The sequence below is a fragment of the Abrus precatorius genome, unplaced genomic scaffold (genome assembly GCF_003935025.1).
Source record: "Abrus precatorius isolate BTA unplaced genomic scaffold, Abrus_2018 Scaffold8, whole genome shotgun sequence".
NCBI lineage: Eukaryota > Viridiplantae > Streptophyta > Magnoliopsida > Fabales > Fabaceae > Abrus > Abrus precatorius.
The window spans coordinates 28806503-28828054 of NW_020874428.1; the positions used below are offsets into that span (position 1 = coordinate 28806503).

The window sequence follows — 21552 nt, forward strand, 5'->3', positions numbered from 1 at the left end:
ATTAGATAAGATAAAATGTTTTTAGACATGTTTAGCAGGATCATGCATATTAACAACAGGAATAGACTGCATAACATAATGAGATAAGGGTTGTATGTTAGGAATCTAATTGTCATCCCAAAATTTAGTAAATAGAGCATCTCCAATTATCCATCCCAGACCTTTAGAAAAATCATCCCATGAAGATAATAAGCTATTCTGAAGATAAGAAGGCTTATAATGAATATACAATTTAGAATTTTTACCAATTAAAAAACTATATTTATTAATTACAACTTGAGCTCCCAAATCATTAGAAGATCGTATTATTCTTCAAAAAAAATTTATTAAAAAAGCTTCATTCAATAAGTGAATATTCCTAAATCCAAGGCCACCTTCTTGTTTAGACTTACAAATTTTATTCCAACTAATAAGGTGATACTTTCTAATTCCAAAGAGCTCCAAATAAATCTTTTGCATATATTACTCACTTCATTACAAACAGATTTAAAAAATAAAACAGATTGTTTGACATAAGATGGTATGCTCATAAGGCTAGTTTTGGTAAAAGTAACTCTACCAATAAGAGAAAGGGAATTCATCTTTTAAACAGATAATTTTTCCTAATCTTATTAATTAAGAAATCAAAATTTTATTTAGTAGATTTAGGGGAATGGAGAGAAATTCTTAGATAATTACTAAATTAGTTTGAATATTGGATACCCAGGCTATTACCAATCTGCTTAACTAACAAGGGATCAATATTTTTAGAACAGAAAGAGAAGATTTAGCATAATTGATACTGAGACGTGAAGCATAGATTTAATTACATAGGAATTATACATATTAGTTTTAGCCATCAAAATGATATTATTAGCAAAAAAAAAAAAAAAGGTGAAAAATTATGAAGCATGAAATACTAAAAGCAAAAGGACATCAATTCTTACTAAGAACTTTATCTTGAACTAAGTGAGCTAACTTTTCAATACATAAGACAAAGAGATAAGAAAATATAAAATCTCTTTTTCTGTATTTCTAAAAGGGTTAAAATTATTAATCCTATTTCAAATAATGTAAATAGAAGATAAAGATATGTATTGATAAATAAGTTCAAAAAGCTCAAAATTTAGACCTATTTTTTAAAAAGTATTTTTAACAAAATACAAACTTATCATAGATTTTTTCAAAATAAAGTTTTGATAACGATATATTTACTTTTATCTTTTAATTTATTAAAAGAATGTAAGATTTCTTGAAAAATAATAGAATTATCAATACTTTGTTTACTGGGATAAAAAGCTAGAGTGTGGGGTCTTTATTTTTAAAAGAGTGTTTTTAAGTTGGGTGTATAAAAATGTAAAAAATAATAACTGTGTTATATACAAATAAAACTATATTGAAAAATACATTCTAGAATACCTGCAAATTTTCCGAGGATCCGTGTCTACCTTAAAAGACAGGAGAACAGCAATTTTGTCGCGATGCGTCTGTATTAGATAAATTATAAGAATATGAAAACAGATTGTAGCCATTTTTGTTATTTGTCTAAAAATGCAATCATTAGTAAATGAAAATGGAGAAGAAAAGGAAATTGTTGTGGGGTCCTCGTTACAGAGTTTTTCTTTTTATTATGTGGGCCTTACAGGACAAAAATTGAAGCAGTGAAAAATAAACCTTGGATCATCAAAAGGAAGAGAAGTAAAGTTGGTCATTGCCCATCATGCTCTGCTTCTTGTCGTAGGAAAGAAATTGAAATGTCTTCCTTATCTGTGTTTTATGCTTCTGATTTCATAACCATTTTGGCCTTGGCATCATCATGTTCTCACTAATCAGTCAATTAACGCACAAGTATGCATTCAATATACTATTTTTCTATATGAAAGAAGGTTGATTGCATTCATCTAGTAGATGCACTTTACAATACAAATAAATGCTTAGAAGTGTCCCTGTTAGATGTTCAATTTTGTCTTCAAAATATATTATTTTATTTATGTATTTAATCAGAGTTAATTATTTAATTTCTTAATTGCCCTTTTATAAAAGAACTATTTTTACTCTTAAACTATTTAAATAGTATATATTTTTTTATATAAACAAAATAATAATAATGGATAGTATCGTAATCGGTTACATGAATAAATAAATATTTATAAAAAATAAAAAATAATATATCATAATACGTGTATCCTGTCCTGTCAAGCTTAAACTCAAGTGCTAGAGACAGAAATTAAAAAGGAAAAATATTATGTACGTAATAATTTGAAAGGTATAACAAAAATGTGATAAATGATAGGATAAGATTAAATGAGAGTAGTATTGTCATAATAACAATAATGTTGAAAGCTGTGACGACCTTTTTATGTTGTTTTCAGTGCCAGCCAGCAACCTTCTCTCTCATAAATTTGACCCTCGGTAGACTCGAAAGAGACAGAACTGAAAACCGCGTTTCACAGAACCATAGTAAAGGTGAAGTGTTTTCATCTCTGCTAAGTTTCATTGAATTTTTTTCAGTTTCTATTTCTCTGTAAACAGAATCACCTTCAGCCTCACCATATTCATTCTATTTTTTTTGCTTCTGCTGTAAGTATAACCATTTTCTTTCGTGTTTGGGGGGAATTTAGAGATTTATTACTTTCACTGTGGAAATTCGGATACCCACGCTAGCGGCGGAGAAAATTTCGATATATCGTGTATGATGTATCTCATTTTTTAATTTAGTTTATAAGGTTTCACTTCCTTACACTTCTAAATTTAGATGATATGTTATAACTTTAATCATTTAAATCTATATTTGCAAGAATGATATATTAATAAAATTTAAGTTTATTATTATAAATATTTTAATACTTTTTTTAATTAAAACTGAAATTCAGTAATGATATAATTATATCAACATTTAATTAGTGAATAATTAAAATATATAAAATTATAAATTTAATAATATAATTTGACTTTAATTAAAGACAAAATTAAAATATTATAATAATTTTCAAAAGTAAAGTAAATATATATATATGTATAATTTAGTGGAACTAGAGTTGTTTTAAATATTCCGAGTTAGAGGGATGGTGCCCGGGAAGAACTACTCAAGTGGAAGATAGTTGTTGAATAAAAACAATATTTTGTGTATATATTTTTATTAGAATTGAAGGCACTTAATAGGTATATTTATTGTTTCTAAATTTACGCCGGGCACACTCTACAAAGACGAATAAAATAAATATAGAGTTAAGGGACGATGTAATTAATTAATAGTTAACAGTCATGACACGATCTTGAAGGCATGCATGCTATGTTTGTGCTATGACGTACACAACTTATTCATCAGAGACACAAACTCTTGTCAAAGACGATGACATGAAATAGCAGCAGTCGCTGAACAGATTCGAATGTAATTTTCTGATCCTCTACAAAAAATTCCATCAAACCAGTCGTTTGATTTATTTTATGAAATGGGAATTTTATTGTTTAATCTCAAATTCAATTATTTTAACGGTAGAATTTAGAACTGCACACACACTGCAACTTATAGCAGATCCGATTTCTCGAAAGGGGAAAAGCGAGGAATGCAGGTAAGGGAAAGCGAAAATCAAGGTGACATGTTTTATAATTTTAATAGCAGTGAGGGGCATTGATTTGGTTTGGGGCTGATTTTCGCACAAACACTTCCCTGTGAATGATTGAAGCTCCATTAACCAATTGATGCCCTTTTCAGAGTCGCTAGGGAACGTGTAAGTATGGAAGGGGGTCCCCAAAGTGCAAGCAAGGCCGAATTCACAGAATGTTGGCACAGAGCAACTGGTTCACCTTACATTATGCGCCTTGCTTTATCTGCTGGCATTGGAGGTCTTCTATTTGGCTATGATACAGGTATTAACTGATACATCCCTTTTCAATTTTCCGCTATAACATTAGCATTTCATGAAATTGATTTTCTTTTTTACCAAATTCTCACATGTAGGTGTGATTTCTGGAGCCTTGTTATACATCCGTGAGGACTTTGATGAAGTTGACAAGAAAACATGGTTACAGGTTTTGAAAACTTCCTTCTGAAACAAGTGATGCTCTCTATTTCTAGATGGGTGGTTGATTTCGTTTGTTGCTTTGCAGGAAACCATTGTGAGTATGGCTGTTGCTGGAGCTATCATTGGTGCTGCATTTGGAGGATGGATGAATGACAAGCTAGGAAGGAAAAAGTCTATTTTAACTGCTGATGTTTTGTTCTTCGTTGGTGCAGTTGTTATGGCTATTGCTCCAGTTCCATGGGTCATCATTATTGGAAGAGTTTTCGTTGGTGTGGGAGTTGGTATGGCATCCATGACTGCCCCGCTGTACATCTCAGAAGCTTCCCCTCATAGCATCAGAGGAGCTATAGTCTGTATCAATAGTTTGCTTGTCACAAGTGGCCAATTTGTTGCCTACCTTATCAATTTGGCATTCACAAAGGTGTGCAAGAAACACACTTAGTAAATCGAGTTTGAAACTTTTGGTTTGGATAACATAACCCTTAAGAGTATTTTTATTTTTCTAACTCTTCAATGGTAAGTGTTTCAGGCCCCAGGAACCTGGCGATGGATGCTTGGGGTGGCAGGAGTTCCAGCTGCGGTTCAGTTCTTATTAATGCTGTTCCTCCCTGAGTCACCTAGATGGCTCTATAGGCAGGTACTAAAAATCCCCCTACCAATCAAGATTGAAATTTCTAGATGCTGCTTATGAAGTTGTTAATCTACAAAGAAAGTGTGATTTTTAGCAACTTCATCATTGTTTTTTTATTTCATGTCTCTATTTATAAATGATAAAGTAATGTCTAAAGTTTTTATAAATATACCTTACTTTGTAAACAAGTACATTTCATTGATTGTCCTTCGATCCTCTTGTGAGGTTTACTACCTTCTAAAATAATCTGTCTTCGGAACCATTTCCGTGCATTTCATATTTCAGGGGATGGAAGAGGAGGCAAAGGGCATCTTGTTAAGAATCTATCGCGCGAGTGAAGTTGAAGAGGAGATGAGAGCCATGCAAGAATCCGTTGAGATTGAGAAGGAGGAGGAAGGGTTGATGGGGCAGAGTTTTGCAGAGAAATTAAAGGGTGCTTTGACCAATGATGTAGTTAGAAGAGCTTTGTATGCAGGCATCACAGTTCAAGTTGCTCAGCAATTTGTAGGTATTAACACCGTGATGTATTACAGCCCCACCATTGTTCAATTTGCTGGCATTGCCTCAAACTCCACAGCTCTTGCACTCTCTCTCATTACATCTGGTCTAAATGCGGTTGGCTCTATATTGAGTATGGTTTTCATTGATAGATATGGAAGGAGAAGATTGATGCTCATCTCCATGATTGGGATCATTGTTTGCCTCTTGGTTTTGAGTGTTACATTTTTCGAGGCAGCTCGCCATGCTCCTGCAATTAGTAACGCGGACACCCTCACTTTCGGTGCCAACTCTACATGCCAGCCTTACACAAAAGCCCCAAATTTCTCATCATGGAACTGTATGCAATGTTTGAAAGCAGAGTGTGCCTTCTGTGCCAACAGCCAGAGTGAAGTATGTTGTTCGAACATCCTCTTATCGTATGCTACAACTTTTATATTTTCCAACCAATTTTATCTAGCAATCATTTTTCACCTCTCTCTTTTTTTTATCTCTTCTTTTTCTATCACATCCTTGATCACATCTCTTACTTTCTTTTTTTGTTCTTTTTTATTTCTCTTTTTCTTCCACCCAATTCATATCCCAAAAAGGGTGTCAAAATTTATGGGCATAAAGCTTCTCTAAAGTGACTATATTTGTAAAATGAGAAAGTAATGAGTGATCTACGGTTGATTCAATTTAAAGTATATGATGAAATTAACCCATAAAGATTGAATGACAAATAACTCCTTACTTTCTCACTTTATAAACATATTTAGTTTAGCAGAGTTTTTCCAATTTTCCCATATGCTAATATAGTTAAGTAGCTGGGATGCAGCTCACGCTGACTCCACTTGACAATTGACATACAAGAATTTAAGATACTCAAATATGCCCTCACGTTTTCTAAGAATTCTTTTAAACCAGAACATGGTGCAAGGAATACAAAGCTTGATTCAACAAAAAATGATTCAGTGTGTTTCTCTGTATTTGTTATCCAGTTTCTCCCGGGAGCATGCTTAACTGCAGAAAAGAGCATAAGAAGCGTGTGTCGTTCAAAAGAAAGAGTATGGTTTTCTCAGGGTTGTCCAAGCAAAATTGGACTCTTAGCAGTTATAATGCTTGGAGTGTATATCGTAGCATACTCTCCTGGAATGGGAAGCGTGCCTTGGGTTCTGAATTCAGAGATATACCCATTGAGATTCAGAGGACTAGGTGGAGGTATTGCTGCAGTTTCCAACTGGTGTGCTAATCTCATTGTGAGTGAGTCATTCTTAAGTATGACTAAGTCTTTAGGCTCTTCTGGCACATTCCTCCTCTTTGCCGGTTTCTCCATGATTTCCCTCATCGCCATCTATGCATTAGTGCCTGAAACCAAAGGCCTCCAGTTCGAAGAGGTGGAGAAGTTACTTCAAAAAGGCTTTAGACCTTTCCCGTTTAACAAGAAAGAGGAGATTAACAAGTAAGAATAGCATTACTGCTATAATCATTTTTCTTTAGTTCATGAAAATGATTATCGCTTGTCTTGTATTTGGCAAAATAATGGAAGATCTATGTTTAGTACAACTAAATTTATTATAAAGTAGTTTAAACTAAATAATGGAAGATCATTGCAACTGTCATTTTCAAATTCATATGTTTTAATTACTTTACTTTGATTAAAAATATAATTAAGATATATTAAATAACATTTTATTTAAATGTTTTGTAATCATAAAACAAATTAATCTAAGAATACTTCTAACTTTTGTAGTGTAATACAAAGGTTATATTAAAATTTTTCATGACATAAAGAATTTATCAATTTTTTTGTTAACTTTTAGTCTTTAAGATTAATTTTAAACATCTAAAAATATTATTTTTATTAAAAATATTTATGATATTAAAAGTAAATAAAATAATTTGTAATATATTATTATTATTATTATTATTATTATTCATTTAAAATTAATCTTGAAAGTTTAAAAAAAAAACAAGAGCGAGAAAATTGCTATCTTTTTAGTTTAAAGGAGATGATATAACGTAATGTTTGCATGTGAAAGAGTTTGAACCTGCTTCTTACATTCTATGTCCCTCTAGCTTAACATTAAGCAATCATGTGAGGAACAAACACTACAAAAATTTAAAGAAAAAAAACACTCATAAAATCAAACTATAAATATTGTTTGTTTTTATAATTTATGTAGAGACGATGACATAAGTTGGCCTTACCAAGCCAACTTAAACTCCTTAAAACATAGATTTTGACTTTTTAAATGTGAAGTCCAAATTAATTTTGATATTTTTTTATTTAAAACTCAACTAGTATAATCTATTTAATTTGTATACAATATTAGCATAAAATTTTTTATGTTATCCACATTAAAAATCATTGTTTATTCTATTTTAATTTTGATTCATGTTCACTTTGTTTAAATTTTAATCACTCTAGTGTATTCGAATAAATTTAAATATACTATAAAAAATCAAATCTAAAACCTTGACAGTTACCCTTACATGTTTTTAATTACTTCTTTAAAGACGTCATATAATCTTAAGTTTAAGCCAAGAGAATCTTCTCCGTTTTTTTTTTTATATATTTACTTCGCAAGATTTTGTTTTTCATTTATCTATGTATAATATATTGATCAAATATTACTTTTTCAAATATACGTTTATCTTTACCCAAATTTTAAATACTTTATATACTACTCGTAAATGAGAGGGAAAAAAAGGTCATTTTGAAAAGTTAAAAATGATTTTAATATAAATAAGGATTTTAATTATATTCCGTAATTAAGTTGTTATCGTCGTAAAATGCATGTCCAATACTGATTGTTGCTACCTACTGATTTCTCTCTTGGTTTGCTTCATTTTTTTTCACCTACTAGTGATCATGTTGATGTAAGAAACATTAATCTGGAAACAAACATTAGCTATACGCAACAACCTAATTTTATTTTTCTTCTTTTCGACTACGCACCCGCCTAGTGGGGAAGAAGCGAGAATTCAACCAACCACTAAGTTTTGTGGACTTCTGTATGCCCCAGCAAACTCATACTTTTGAGTAAGAGAAACCACCATCCTCTCACCAAACAGCTTCGCCTTGCGATGCAAACATCAGCCTAATGTGTATAAAACCCATGCTTATGAATGAATGACAACACCGACACCTGATGATGGGAAACTTCAAAAAATCCAAATAAACAGGACAGACCATACCTGCCGTGCCAGCTAATTGATTATTATTGTTATTATTATTATTATAACCGACAAGAAGTTTTGAAAAGGAAGAAAAAATAAAAACGAGAGATATAAGATGGTCTTATAAGGAAAAAATAGGTACCACTAAAGATGATGTAGTTTGTGGTGGGATTGACCATTTGACCTTCAATGGTGGCTGTGGGTCACTGATTTGCAATACAGATCAACTGGATATCGCATATGAGAAAGTATGAGACTGGTAAGCCGCTTTACAACAAGGACTAGCAGCTTCACGGGCCTACAGCATCATAACACTGTATTCAAGTAAACATCCGACTAAACACGTCTTTATCTCATCCTATATGCACATAATTTCACACCCACCTAACATTTCTGAGTATGGCATTTTATTCACTAGAGCTAACGCCAACAATCTAAACAGCCGTTCAGCAGCTGGAAAAAGAAAGCTAAATGTATCTTCCGAGCCCATCTAACTTTGAAGTTTCAAGACTCGTGCTTTACTCTTCTCAGAAAATTGTTACAAGTCCTTGCCCAAATGAAAATTGTTATCAGAATAGCACTTTTTTTAATTTTTTTTTACTATTTTAGGTCAATTTTTTTTTAAATCTCACGATTTTCTATTGCATCTGATAAATTCTTTGAACATGACCTCCAACTTGGTCCCTACACATAATTCCCAATGGTAAAATACCACCACTTTAATAGCGTCCTTAGATTCCCAAAAATCCATCCTAGCACAGCCTAGGTCTTGTAAATTTGCACAAAACATGCATCTGGGGACTTACCCGCTTAAGTTAATCTTGGCAAGAAGAAATTTTATTTCCGAAACTTCATTCCAGCCAACAACATATCAATCTTAGAAAGAAAAGATAGAATATCCACTTTTAGAGATGCTGGTAAGCAAGCAAGAAATCAAGAACTCCACTGTGTGAAAAATTTATGTCAAACGTCACCTTGGTTGAATGTTAAATCCCGGATAGCCGGTGCAAATGACTCCGAAGGGAAATTCAGAGGAAACAGATGAAGGTGATTGTTAATGGCCTATGCGATATATTTAGTACTACTAGTAGTATTAAACTAACCAAATTAGAGCTCCATTTTGACCATAATAAAAAATTATGAATCCTAACATATTTCAATCAGGGGTTTACACTTCAACTAAAGGAGGGCATAAAAAACAGCTAACCTTTTGTTTTCAAAACAAAAACAAAACAAAAGATTTTAAAAACAATAAACTAAAACCAAGATAACCATGTAAATCCTGAAAACATAACAAATTGAAGAAGAGGAAGCAAAATCAACAAACCCAGCTTATATCATTTGAATGTCAGGCTAGCTTCTAATTCAAAAAATACAAACTGTACAAAATTACAAATCAAATAAACACTATATGTACAACAACAAATTACATAATATAATTACCTATGTATTAAATAGTTCTCTTCTCTAAGGACTTGAACAGCACGCTTCTTGTCTTGATTCTCTCAAATATCCAAGGAGTGTCTCCGCCTGCAAAACCAATCAGAAAGAGAATATCAAGAAAGTTTAGTGTCTGAGAGCAAATTACGGTCATCAAATTATGTAGCATAATGAAGAAAAAGGCCATAAACAAGCTTAGAGAATGGTAGCAACCAAGAGGAAGTGACGAACAGACCTTGTCCTTAGCACGAACAGTCCCAGTCTGAGAAAGAGCAACAAGAGGAGGAATCCCACCCTCCCTCACAAGCAATCCTCTGTTCCTAACACTGTCAGAACACAGCTGAACAAGAGTCAAAACAGCAAACTCCTTTCCCTTCACCGACCCATCTTCAATGGCTTCCACAAGCGCAGCAATTCCACCTTGTTCCACAATCGCATCCTTCCCTTCCTCAATCCCCGCCAAGCTATTCAGCACCACCATCGCCTTATCCGCCATGCCGCTACCTTCCTCCGCCACCAGCTCCACCAGCGGCTTCACCGCTCCAGCGCTTACCGCCCTCTCCTTGTTCTGCCTCACCGAACACAGCTTATACAGCGTCGTCAATGCATCCTTCTTCCCTCTGTTCGAACCACTCAACAGCAACGAAACCAGCGGCGGAATCGCCCCGCAAGCACCGATGGAACACTTGTTTTCTTCCACCAAAGCCAGGCTCAGAAGCGCACAAGCCGCATTCTGCTTCGAAGTCTCTGTCCCCGTCTTAAGCACATATATCAAAGACTTCACACCACCCGCACTCGTTATCAGTACCTTGTTATCTTCCAGAAGAGACAGATTAAGCAATGCCGTTACGGCATGTTCCTGCGTCCACGGGTCACTGCACCGGAGCAGCGGAACCAAAGCAGGCACCGCACCGCACTCGCCGATCATAGCACGGTTATCCGCTCTGTTCTTCGCCAACAGCCTCAGCTTCGCCGCCGCCGATCGTTTCACGGCGACCGACGGCGACTGCAGGCCGTCGACGCAGATCTTCACCGTCGGCTGAAGATCCTCCGGCGAAATACTGTCGAGAATCTCGGTGGAGAAATTCTCCCTTTGCAGGAACCCTAGGCAAGGTTCGGGCTCGGGCTGAGGTTCGTTGTCCACGTGAGCAGGAGGTTCGGAAGATGAGACAGTGGCGAGCCTCTGAAGCTCCCCGGATATGTCGCTGCTACAAGCGGAGAAATCACTGAAAGCGTGAGAAAGTTGAAGGAGTTGTTCCTCAATAACGGAAGATTTAACGGAGTTGTTGTTTCGCGAGGCAAGTTCGATGAGTGAATCGGTTAAGTTGTCGGAGACGCACGTGGCGTGGTCGGGTTGCGATAAATTGGTGCGTACGGTTCGCATGGACCTTCCGACGCGGCGCTGAGTTTTGTTTGCATTGGCGTGTGAATCGTTCTCCGTAGAAACCATTTTTGAATTTGATGAGACTCTCAGCACTGCAACTGATATTTTTTCATTTGATATTTCTTCGCAGTGAGTGACTCAAGTTGAGATTTCAGAATGAGACCAACGGCGCATTTATGATATCAGCGAATGCCTTTATAGAACGCAATTTTTTAAAAATAAATAATTAAAAGGCTGGTTTTTGCTAAGGAACGGGTGGTTTCGGTACAATCACAGCGCCGTTCAGATTTGTGTGCGACCACAAGATTCAATTAGGGCTGTCAAAAGGAGAGAGTAAGAACCACGTGTTCCCGTTTCCACGTCTCATGCCTGCACTCTACCGTACCCTATCTATCCACTCTACGCCCACCCATCTGAATTTTATTTATTACGATTATACAAAGTCAAAATGAGCGTTCATGGATCACAGCCTCACACCTCGATAATGACCCTTCCACTGCACTTAAACTTTTCACCAAAGATGCATTTATTTTTCAAAAGATAATAAGAAGTAAGAATTGTAGTATTTTCGAAATTAATTTGTATTATTCATAATTAATGACCAATATTTATTTCTATTTTATTTTATAATTTTTCTTGCCGTCACCAAAATCCAACGCCGCATGCATGTGCCAAGTGAGTTTATAGAACTGTCACAGCTAAAGGGATTTGATTACTTGCAAAATATAATGACAAGGAATACTTGCAATATTGTTAAATATTTTTTCTTCTCTCTTCGTTAATGCTTAATTTCGACATAAAATTTAGTGTTTTACTGAAACTTTTGAGTTCATTATTTGTTTACGAAAATGTGTATATAGTTTACTTAATTTTAAGAGAAATGGCTCTCAAAATGTACTCAACAAAAGAATGCAGAAATATTAAATTGGATATCTTGTGTCTGTGGATGGTCTTATAGCTGATGGATTTTACATGGTCGGGTAGGTGGAGGTTGGTATTGTATATTATATGTAAGTGTCAGGTAGTTTTCTAGACAAACATAGTTTATATAAAAAGTCTTAAATAGAAAAGGAGAGAGAGACAAAAATAAATAAATACTGTTTTTGCAGTATGTAATGTATAGCTGATCAAGTTATAACAACTTTAATGATCCTGCATGTGCAATTAATATATAAAATTATTAAAAAGTATTTTTTTTCTTATTTATCTTTTGAAAAAAGAATAAATTACGCATGTCCAAAAAGTTCAATCATTTGTTGAATTGATTGTTAAACTTGTTATTTCATTTTTTATAATAACTTTTTACTGCATAAATAGTTTAAATATTCTATATAAATAAAAAAAATATTAATAAAAGAACAATAATATTATTATCCTAAACTTTGACATAAATAGATAAATAAGAATAGTTTTTCTTCAATACTAAGTATAATTATAATTATTATGTAGTGTAAAGATATAACATTATGAGTTGTACACAACCCTAACAGCAATATGATATATATATAGATCCCAAAGATTGGATTTGTTCCTATTTGCATTCTTGTCTCTTCTTCTTCGTTTTCTTTTTTCTGGGAGATTTATTTCATTACGCAACAATCATGGAAAAAAATAATTATATAATTAGATATCCATTTGAACGGAAAAGAACGACAACTTGATGAAAATGAAATTATAACTAAATCAAGTATGGAGCGAATTGAGCGTGCATGCACCTAAATCTTGTCGGGGAATAAGATATATCGATTGTTAATGGGGATGTTCATTCAGAGACCGATGTTGCAGCTCACACTCTACGTTCTGCTCATTCGCTTTTTCGGGGGACAACGTGGTGGCTGTGTAAGTATTACCAATGTGCATATCTCATGTATATTTTAGTTTTAACCTCTTCTGAAAATGAGAAAAACGGTAATCTTTTTTAAGGAATAATGAACAAATAATGGAAGGAATTAATAATTTTTCACTCTGTATATCTCAAGTATATAGAGATTTTGTATCAAATAAGAGTGAGTTATAAGAGGAGATCAAGGAATGGGCTAGTATGAGAGCTGATCAGAAAGTCAACAGGTTTGAGAACAGCTAATTTAAGAGTGCCATAAATTTTAGAGACTGAATTAGATTTATAAAGCAATATGAGTATTAAAAGCGTCTTCATTTATTGTATACGTATATCATGAAGGCTTCCTTCATAATATAAACAACACCTTGCGAACTTGCTTTGTCTAAACCTTCTCAAGCGACACAATTTATTTAGTTCCCAGCGTTTTACGATGCTACCAAGTATTATCCTACCATATTAGTTTATCTCTTAGCAAAAGCTTAAGTGTGATAATCAAATTTTAGTCACAAACAATTAGGGATAGCAGTTCAATCCCTTTATTTCACTAATTATTCAATTCATTTATGCATAAATTTAACCAACTCATCTAATTATGAAAGCAAGAAGTTAATAAACAAATTAAATTATTTTAATTATTCATTAGGTCAAGCAGTACAATTATTTTAATTGAGCATAAGTCCTTAAAAGAATTTAATTGAATGAAAAAACGTGATGGCTATTGGACAGGACATGCAAATTTGGAAGATGGACAACGAAGCTGCATTGACCTTTGAACATTTGCACATTTTTATCACACAATTAGTAATCATTCAGATCAGATGAGAGTTATTAAAAGCTTACGTGACCAAGAGCTTCGGTTCAAATCACTGCCAACCATCAATAAATAAAAGCATAATAACTATAGGCCCACAAATTTATGTGGTGATGTGAGTTTTATCTAACTATCTATCATTCCATCATAACAAGAAAAAAGATGAGACCTGCGTTAAGGTTGAGACACGGATTCTTTTTTAGTGTTATTGTCGCCGATGGAACATCAATATTGCTGCAAATCTTATTTTGCAAATAGGCTGGCATGGGAATGAATATTTTTTAGATGGGAAACGAAGTACTTAACGTTATGAAAGTTTTTTTTTTTTCAATTTTTCATGAAAAAGTGTAAAATTTGGGTAAAAAAGATTCAATGGCTGTAAAGTATATCATAGGACTTATTAGAGGTATATAAAATAGTTTTTAGTGACTCCTCAGAAGAGTATGAGTGTAGGATGTGAGATTGAGAACATAGGTTCACGGATATTACTTAATTCTTCCAGTCGATTCTTGAGTTGTCGCGTTTGAATGCGTCAAATTCAATTAATCACAAATAAATGAATTTAAGATAACAGAAAACAAAAGAAAATGAACATTACACAATTAAAGAAGAATTAAATGAAGAACAATAACCGAACGGATACTCGATCTCAATTGATAACAGTCAATGTAAAGACATAATAATAGGCACAACAAAAATGTTTTGAGTATTATCAGATCCGATCTGATAACATTACATAAATTGTTGTTTATAGACAAATACTAATGAGGACTACTTCCTAAGAGTTTTACACACACATAAATTTATAACTTCCTGTCTTAAAACTTCAACTTAAAACTCTCGAAATTTTACCCTTTAAGCATCATATTCGAGTATTCTGCTTCAGCACTTTTGATTCCTTCAAGATGCTTTCCTCAAAATTGGTCTTCGATCTCGTGAAGTAGGTAACACTTAGGAAGAATACTACCAACTCACTATCAACTGCTAATTATTATTTAATTAATTGGCTTTAAAAAAAAGTATACGAATGGCTTGATTTTTAACATTTGTTTCTATATTTTCAAATAATTACTATATATGTGCAATTGTGATCCACAGTGACTCGAAGTAAAAGTGATCTGTGAGATCTTAAGCTATACTCCTCCTTTTACGCAACAAATCTTAAAGCTATTCAAGTTTCAATCGAGTATCTTTGCATGCGCAGACAAAGGAATACGAACCTTTCTTGTTTTCGATTTAAATAATAAGCTGAAAAGCTTGCTTGTGAATTTTGGAGGAACGTTGTGTTTATTGGACCTCTTCTTTCAATTCAACTTCATCCAGTATGCATGTCATGTATCTTTACATTAAAAAAGAGTCCAAAATGAACAAGTCAAATTCACATTACTGGTTGAGCGTGAACTAGTCCAAGCCACAGTGGTGCTGAGTTTTTCATCCTTTTCTTCTCTTCATGCTAATTACTTGTTTAGCTGGACTAGGTCCCATTTCAGTAATTTACAGCAAGAGTAAATCCTCAATTTAGTTTTAAAAAATTACATATTTATAAATATTCTAAAATTGTCATCCAAAGCTTTTTTTTTTTTCTTCTTCTCCATATTAATCCCTTAATTTTTCACTGAATTGGTCATCTAAAACGGTGACAGAATAAGTTTTGAATGACTAATTTGTTGATACAAATTTTCAAGGACTAAAATAATATTAACAAAATCTTATAATTCTTTTTTTCGTTAGTAAAAGCTTTGTCACGAGTATAACGAACAAAAAGAAGCAGGCCTAAATCAGGTCGAGCTTATATTTTTGCCAATGTGGATTGATAGAAACTAATATAAAAAGGGGTATTAGAATTTTTTTTAAAAATGGCTTTTTCTTGTAATATAAAACAAGGGCTACCAGGTACTGGAAATGGATTGATAAGGATGTTCCACAAAAATTGGGCCTTGTTTGAAGTTTGCAGGTCAAACAAAAAAAAAAGTGAGAGAAACTGAGATCTTTATTTTTTATCTCACCTAGCCTTTCACGCAGTGTATGACTTCACTGTAAAGAAAAGGTAATAATCAGATTACCTCAGACAGAGAATGGTGACGTGGTCTATGACCAGGACTTTTTTGGAGCGGACAAAAAGATAAACTTAATTATTTGTATCTCTAGAAGAAAATTATGTTGCAAATTTGTTATTTAAAAAAATATTCCTTCAACCTTGTACTATCCCTTAAATTTGTACTATCCTATGCCTGGCAAGTACTAAACTTTTAACTTAATAATATTACAATTATTATATTTTACATTCATAATTTTTTATTTTTTTTTATTTTCTCTTTTTTAATGTGTTTCTTTTCTCTTTACTCTACCTACACCACACACATTTATTAAATATCAAAATATAAAATTCCTATTATTGATAATTTTTTAATTATAGTTGGACACAAACACATGTATGTCTCACCACATATCTCGTCTGAAATCTATATAAACATTGCATTAGATGGATATTAATATGAGAAAATCAAATTCTTCAACTGCTCGACCATAAAATAAGGAGAAAAAGCAGAGGTAAAAAAACAAGGTAAAAATGAATTAGATTAGGTCAAAATATATCTTGAACATCTCTATGTTGTCTTTTAATATAAAGATTATACTAGCCTATTCGAAAATTAGACATGATCAATTTTTTTTATTTTATAAAAAGTAGAAATATATTTTCATAGGAATTAATTTTATTCGACGATTTGACAAGATATTTAAATACTACAGCAAAATTTTTAAAATATTAGGTTTAATCTTTTAAATAATTTAATAAATATGTTTTCGAAATGTAAAAATAACAACAGCAACAAAGATAAAGTTTATTGACGCCAAATGCAGGTTTATATTTAATGAATTTGATTATTGAAAATTTTTTATGAAGTTAATTATGCGTATAAATTTTGATACAATTCAAAAACTAATTAATGCTTTATTCTATCACTTTAATTTAGCTGGTAATATTTTTTTAAGTGAAAATATATACTTGGAATACTAATTTTTTTTAATAAATTATGAATGAAAATGTTAAATTATGTCATATTATATTTAAAAAATTATATATAAAAAAATTTAGATGAATGGATATTTATAAATATATAATATGACAATTGTCATTTGTTTATACTTAAAAAATTATAATGTATACTAAAATGAAAATTATTGACGAAGAATTAATTAGTTTCTAATGTTACACTTATTTGTTATCTGGTGTGAATTCTAATACTGTTTGTCAATTGAATTACGTGATGTTTTTTTTATCATTGCTTGTCTAAAATCCTCGGAGCAGTTATATTTTAAAATGATATTAAGCAGTTATTTTAATACATATTGACTGATTAATATACATGTTAATTAGCCGTCATTGATTTTCATTTTAATTACCATAAGAAACGGACAAATGGCAGGCTGGGAGCAATGGAATGATTTGCCGTGTGGGTCCCACAAAGAAAATATCAACTACTTTAACTCCACGCGCCAATACTTGTGGACTCACTCTCTGCAACTGCGAGTCTGCAATGCAAACCATCTTCTTCTGTTCTGTTGATTAATTAAGCACTAACACACCCTTAAATTACTGGTATTAAGCAAATGTAATCAAAGTCTTAAGTAATATTTGCTTGCCAATAATTTCCACGTGTGTTCGTGAGTATTTATTAAAAATTAAAATTAAAAAATATAAATTTAAAAGTTACTGTATATATATATATATATATATATTAAAATTTAAAATAACTATTAACTATATGAACATATTTGTTATCTTGAAAATATAAAAATACTTAATATTTATTTATTTAATGATTAAGATGGTTGGTAAGAATAAAAGATAAGAAGATTTAACATTATTTTAAAAACATTATTAATACACTTTGAATATAATATTTTTCTTAATTATAAAAAATAAAGAACTGTTTTTATATACACTTACTATTGAACTTTGTATACTTGTATTCATTATAAAATTTATGTTAATAAATCACTCCCCGTGTATTAATTAAAAATTAAAGCACGAGCTAAAAATGTCCTATTAAATAATTGATTTTCAATATAATTATAGATTATCGCTACGATACCGTATCGAGTATATCGAAAGAAAAAACTTCGAATCCCTTGGTATTTAAGCAAGTTCGTAAGGGAGTGGAGTAGTTGCAATAACAGCCCTAACCAGCTAGGTAGCTGTATCATAAAGGTGTATAATAATGAATAAAATTTGAGTAGTATTATAATTTTTTAAATATATTTTAATTAAAATTTATTTTAATAATTAATTTAATAAAATCTATGTATTCAACTGAGATAAAACTTTAATTCATATTAAAAATAACATGAAAATATCTATAATATTATACATATATTTTGTGTTGTAATAATTATATAAACTGAAAGGGTGTGTGGTTCAATTTTGTTTCATGCTTAAAGTTTTGTATAAAAATTTAAAAATATTGATATTTTATATTATAAAATTATTAGTTAATCATTTTTTTATATTAATTAATATATCAATTATTCATAAAATTTTTATTAAACAAACATTAATGGTTAAAGTTGAAAATATAAAAACAATAATTATTTGTTGATTTTATAAAATGACAATAAAAACATGTCAAAGAAAAAAAAACATGAGAGCTAGTAATTGTATTTAGGAAAATAAAAAAAATAAAAAAATAGAAACAGCCACACACTTTTATGATTTATAATGCATTGTAATATATTTTTTAATGCTAAATTATTTTTATTATTTTTTTAATATGTACCTTTAAACATTGGTTAACAATAACCTTGTACTTAAGCGAGCACAAAATAATTGTTTTTAAGAATGTTGTAAGAATTTATGTAGACTAACATTACAGAAAATAAAATGTATGAAGTAACATTTCAAGTTTGGTTTAACAGGCCAACAAAATTAGGATATTCTTCTATTCATGAATCACGCATCAGAATGAAGCATGTTAAAATTGATGTTAACTTAGCGAAATCATCAATAATAAGAGGCAATGGTTGATTAAAATAAGAGTAGGGAAACCCCGTCAACATGGGGAGGTAGGAATTCAAATTCTTAAAAGAGGAATTAATCAAACCACTTTCACACGGAACCGAAGCTTCCGAACGATGGGCAGGGAAGGTTATTTCTTTATTCTTATGATTAGTGGATGATATTATAACAACATAATTATTAAGCATTTATTTGTCAATAATTTAAAATTAAAAAAAAAATAAAAGATTTTATATCCTCCCTGCGTCCTCATCCTTGGAAATCAACAACTCAACAACCAAACCCCACCAACTCTTACAGGTTATAAATAAATTAACCCTCCCTTCCCCGTCTCTCTCATCGTTGCCTCTACTACCTGCTCCTCCTTTTTCATTTTTCAACTTAATTAGAGCGTTTGATTACATCACAAGAAACAAACGCTACGCCAAACCATCCATTCCATTCAGTTCTCAAAACGCATTTGGTAACAGACTTGCATTGTACCAACCCATAACAAAGATATTACACCCCCATCCATCCATCCATCAACGTTAATGGCTCCCATGTTGAGGCTAGTATTGGCCTTGTTTGTTATGAGTACTGTGGTTTTGACATCCTCTGCTCAAACATGTAGAAGCCAAACGTTCTCTAGCAACAAGGTTTTTTCCACATGTCGTGATCTTCCACAGTTGACCTCTTACCTCCACTGGACTTATGACAAGGCGAGTGGCAAGCTTGACATAGCATTCATACATGCCGGAATCACGTCAACAAATAGGTGGGTTGCTTGGGCCATCAATCCCAAAAACGACCTTGGTCGAGCCATGGTTGGAGCCCAAGCCCTGGTGGCTATTCCACAATCAAGTGGAAGCCCAAAAGCCTATACTTCATCCATCGCCAACACCGACACACAGTTGCAAGAGGGAAGTATCAGTTATCCAGTCTCGGGCTTAACGGCCACGTATCAGAATAACGAGGTAACCATTTTTGCCACTCTCACCCTTCCAAACGATACCACTTCCTTCGTCCACGTTTGGCAAGATGGTCCTCTCTCTGGTGGTACCCCTCAAGAGCATAGCCATGAGACTTCCCACCAAAACTCCAAGGAGCTCTTGGACCTTGTTTCTGGTTCCACCCAGGCAAGTGGGAACTCACGTCAAAGAAGAAGAAACGTAAGCACTTTTCTGTTCTAGCTTCTGGTTTTGTAATAACTACGTGATCTTTTTGCTTACCTTGAAGATTGTTAATTTCAGACCCATGGTGTGCTAAATGCCGTGAGCTGGGGTGTCTTGATGCCAACGGGTGCCATAATCGCGAGGTATCTGAAGGTGTTCAAATCCGCAGACCCTGCTTGGTTCTATCTTCATGTCACTTGCCAAGCCTCTGCTTACATAGTTGGGGTTGCTGGATTTGGTATGGGTCTCAAACTTGGCAGTGATTCAGAGGGTGTTGATTATGACACTCATAGGGCACTTGGTATTGTTCTCTTCTGCTTAGGAACTCTTCAGGTGCGAGATTTTCATGATTTGCTTATGAAACCATAGGGATGCATTAAATTTACCTGTTCTGACAGAAACCTATGTGATTGGATTCAGGTGTTCGCTCTATTCTTGAGGCTTAACAAAGACCATAAGTACAGATTCTACTGGAATGTGTACCACCACTCTGTCGGATACGCTACCATAATCATCAGTATCGTCAACATTTTTAAGGGGTTCGACGCCTTGGAAAATTACGTTGGAGATCGCTACAATAACTGGAAGCATGCTTACATTGGTATTATTGGAGCTTTGGGTGGCATTGCTGTCTTTTTGGAAGCTTACACGTGGATCATAGTCTTGAAGAGGCGGCAATCAGAGAACAAGATGCCACACGGCATTCATGGTGCAAATGGTGTTAATGGGTATGGTTCTAGAACACAGCAGGTGTAGGGATGGATTGCCAGATAGATTTTGCTTTCTTTTGCTATTTTCTGCCTCTTACTTCTATATATGTTGATTTTATTGTTTGTTTGACTCCATTGTATATTTTCTCGTATATGTTGAGGGTATTTAGGGTACTTCAGCTACTCAGAGTCTCATTTTTGAGCTAATTCTTTCATAGGATAATAACTTTTAAGAGGAGTGGTTTAGTTGTTTTCTCCACACTATTATTACGGGATATACGTTGTATCGGTTTCTATTTCTTCAGATTTGTATTTATTATTATTTACTTATTTCTTACTCTTTCTACATGCCTTGAGTTTCAAATATCTCTATTACGTTCTGTGGGAGCAACCTTTCTCTGTCTTCCGCTTGTGGCAAAGCAAAAGGCGGAAAATTTACTATGAAAATTGTATTACAGTACATCCAAAAATAACAAATAAGTTGAAGCAATATAAATTTGGTTCAGGAACGTAGTCCCAATATTGTAAAGATTAATATACACAATTAATATAACTTATTTTAAAATAATAACCTATTTTTGTTAGTTCATTATTTAAAAAAAAGTATTTTCTTTCTCATAATTGAAATAAATTATACCAAATATGTTAATAAAATTTGACTGGTTCGACTGACCAAATTGATGGTTCATCTGAAATTGAACAGAACAACATAATAAGAAATGACCAAAGCGAAAACACGAAGGTCTGGTTGAACCGAACCAACTCTTCCATTACAATTTTAATAGCATTGCTTTAGCTTCAATTGTAGTATAGTTGTAAATAAAAGTTCAAACATTAAGCTCACAGCTCAGATACCCTGAAATATGGTACATTTAGCTGCACATTGACTTGTGCAGTTAAA

The 21552-nt window shown here is 32.7% G+C and overlaps 3 protein-coding genes across 4 annotated transcripts; 2 read left to right on the forward strand and 1 right to left on the reverse strand.

The window, feature by feature from the left end:
- Positions 1-2412: 2412 nt before the first annotated feature.
- On the forward strand, positions 2413-6578 carry LOC113874633 (inositol transporter 4). The gene is made up of 7 exons (XM_027512849.1): positions 2413-2445; positions 3697-3849; positions 3941-4011; positions 4090-4425; positions 4534-4641; positions 4921-5526; positions 6114-6578. Exons 2-7 carry the CDS (start codon positions 3717-3719, stop codon positions 6576-6578), a joined length of 1719 nt encoding a protein of 572 aa, XP_027368650.1. The 5' UTR covers positions 2413-2445; positions 3697-3716.
- A 2324-nt stretch (positions 6579-8902) lies between these two features.
- On the reverse strand, positions 8903-11310 carry LOC113847259 (U-box domain-containing protein 4-like). 2 transcript variants are annotated; one of them, XM_027476246.1, is made up of 3 exons: positions 10888-11283; positions 9969-10638; positions 9603-9823 (listed from the first exon to the last, which is right to left on the reverse strand). In XM_027476246.1, the coding sequence occupies exons 1-3, from the start codon at positions 11183-11185 to the stop codon at positions 9763-9765; spliced, it is 1029 nt and encodes a 342-aa protein (XP_027332047.1). In that variant the 5' UTR covers positions 11186-11283; the 3' UTR covers positions 9603-9762. The 2 variants fall into 2 exon arrangements, with proteins under 2 accessions (XP_027332046.1, XP_027332047.1); XM_027476245.1 differs by having other exon boundaries at positions 8903-9825; positions 9971-11310.
- Positions 11311-19031: 7721 nt separating this feature from the next.
- LOC113847678 (cytochrome b561 and DOMON domain-containing protein At5g47530-like) lies at positions 19032-20976 on the forward strand. Its single transcript, XM_027476917.1, has 3 exons — positions 19032-19938; positions 20020-20274; positions 20362-20976. The coding sequence occupies exons 1-3, from the start codon at positions 19321-19323 to the stop codon at positions 20695-20697; spliced, it is 1209 nt and encodes a 402-aa protein (XP_027332718.1). The 5' UTR covers positions 19032-19320; the 3' UTR covers positions 20698-20976.
- Positions 20977-21552: the final 576 nt, after the last annotated feature.

Excerpts from the sequence above, each read along its gene's own strand:
- LOC113874633 (XM_027512849.1), top strand. The coding sequence starts at position 3,717 with ATGGAAGGGGGTCCCCAAAGTGCAAGCAAGGCCGAATTCACAGAATGT. Across the intron at positions 4,012-4,089 it reads ACAAGAAAACATGGTTACAG|GAAACCATTGTGAGTATGGC; the intron begins GTTTTGAAAACT and ends GTTGCTTTGCAG. Across the intron at positions 4,426-4,533 it reads TCAATTTGGCATTCACAAAG|GCCCCAGGAACCTGGCGATG; the intron begins GTGTGCAAGAAA and ends TAAGTGTTTCAG.
- LOC113847259 (XM_027476245.1), bottom strand. The coding sequence starts at position 11,185 with ATGGTTTCTACGGAGAACGATTCACACGCCAATGCAAACAAAACTCAG. Across the intron at positions 9,826-9,970 it reads CTGTTCGTGCTAAGGACAAG|GCGGAGACACTCCTTGGATA; the intron begins GTCTGTTCGTCA and ends TTGGTTTTGCAG.
- LOC113847678 (XM_027476917.1), top strand. The coding sequence starts at position 19,321 with ATGGCTCCCATGTTGAGGCTAGTATTGGCCTTGTTTGTTATGAGTACT. Across the intron at positions 19,939-20,019 it reads CACGTCAAAGAAGAAGAAAC|ACCCATGGTGTGCTAAATGC; the intron begins GTAAGCACTTTT and ends TGTTAATTTCAG. Across the intron at positions 20,275-20,361 it reads TCTGCTTAGGAACTCTTCAG|GTGTTCGCTCTATTCTTGAG; the intron begins GTGCGAGATTTT and ends GATTGGATTCAG.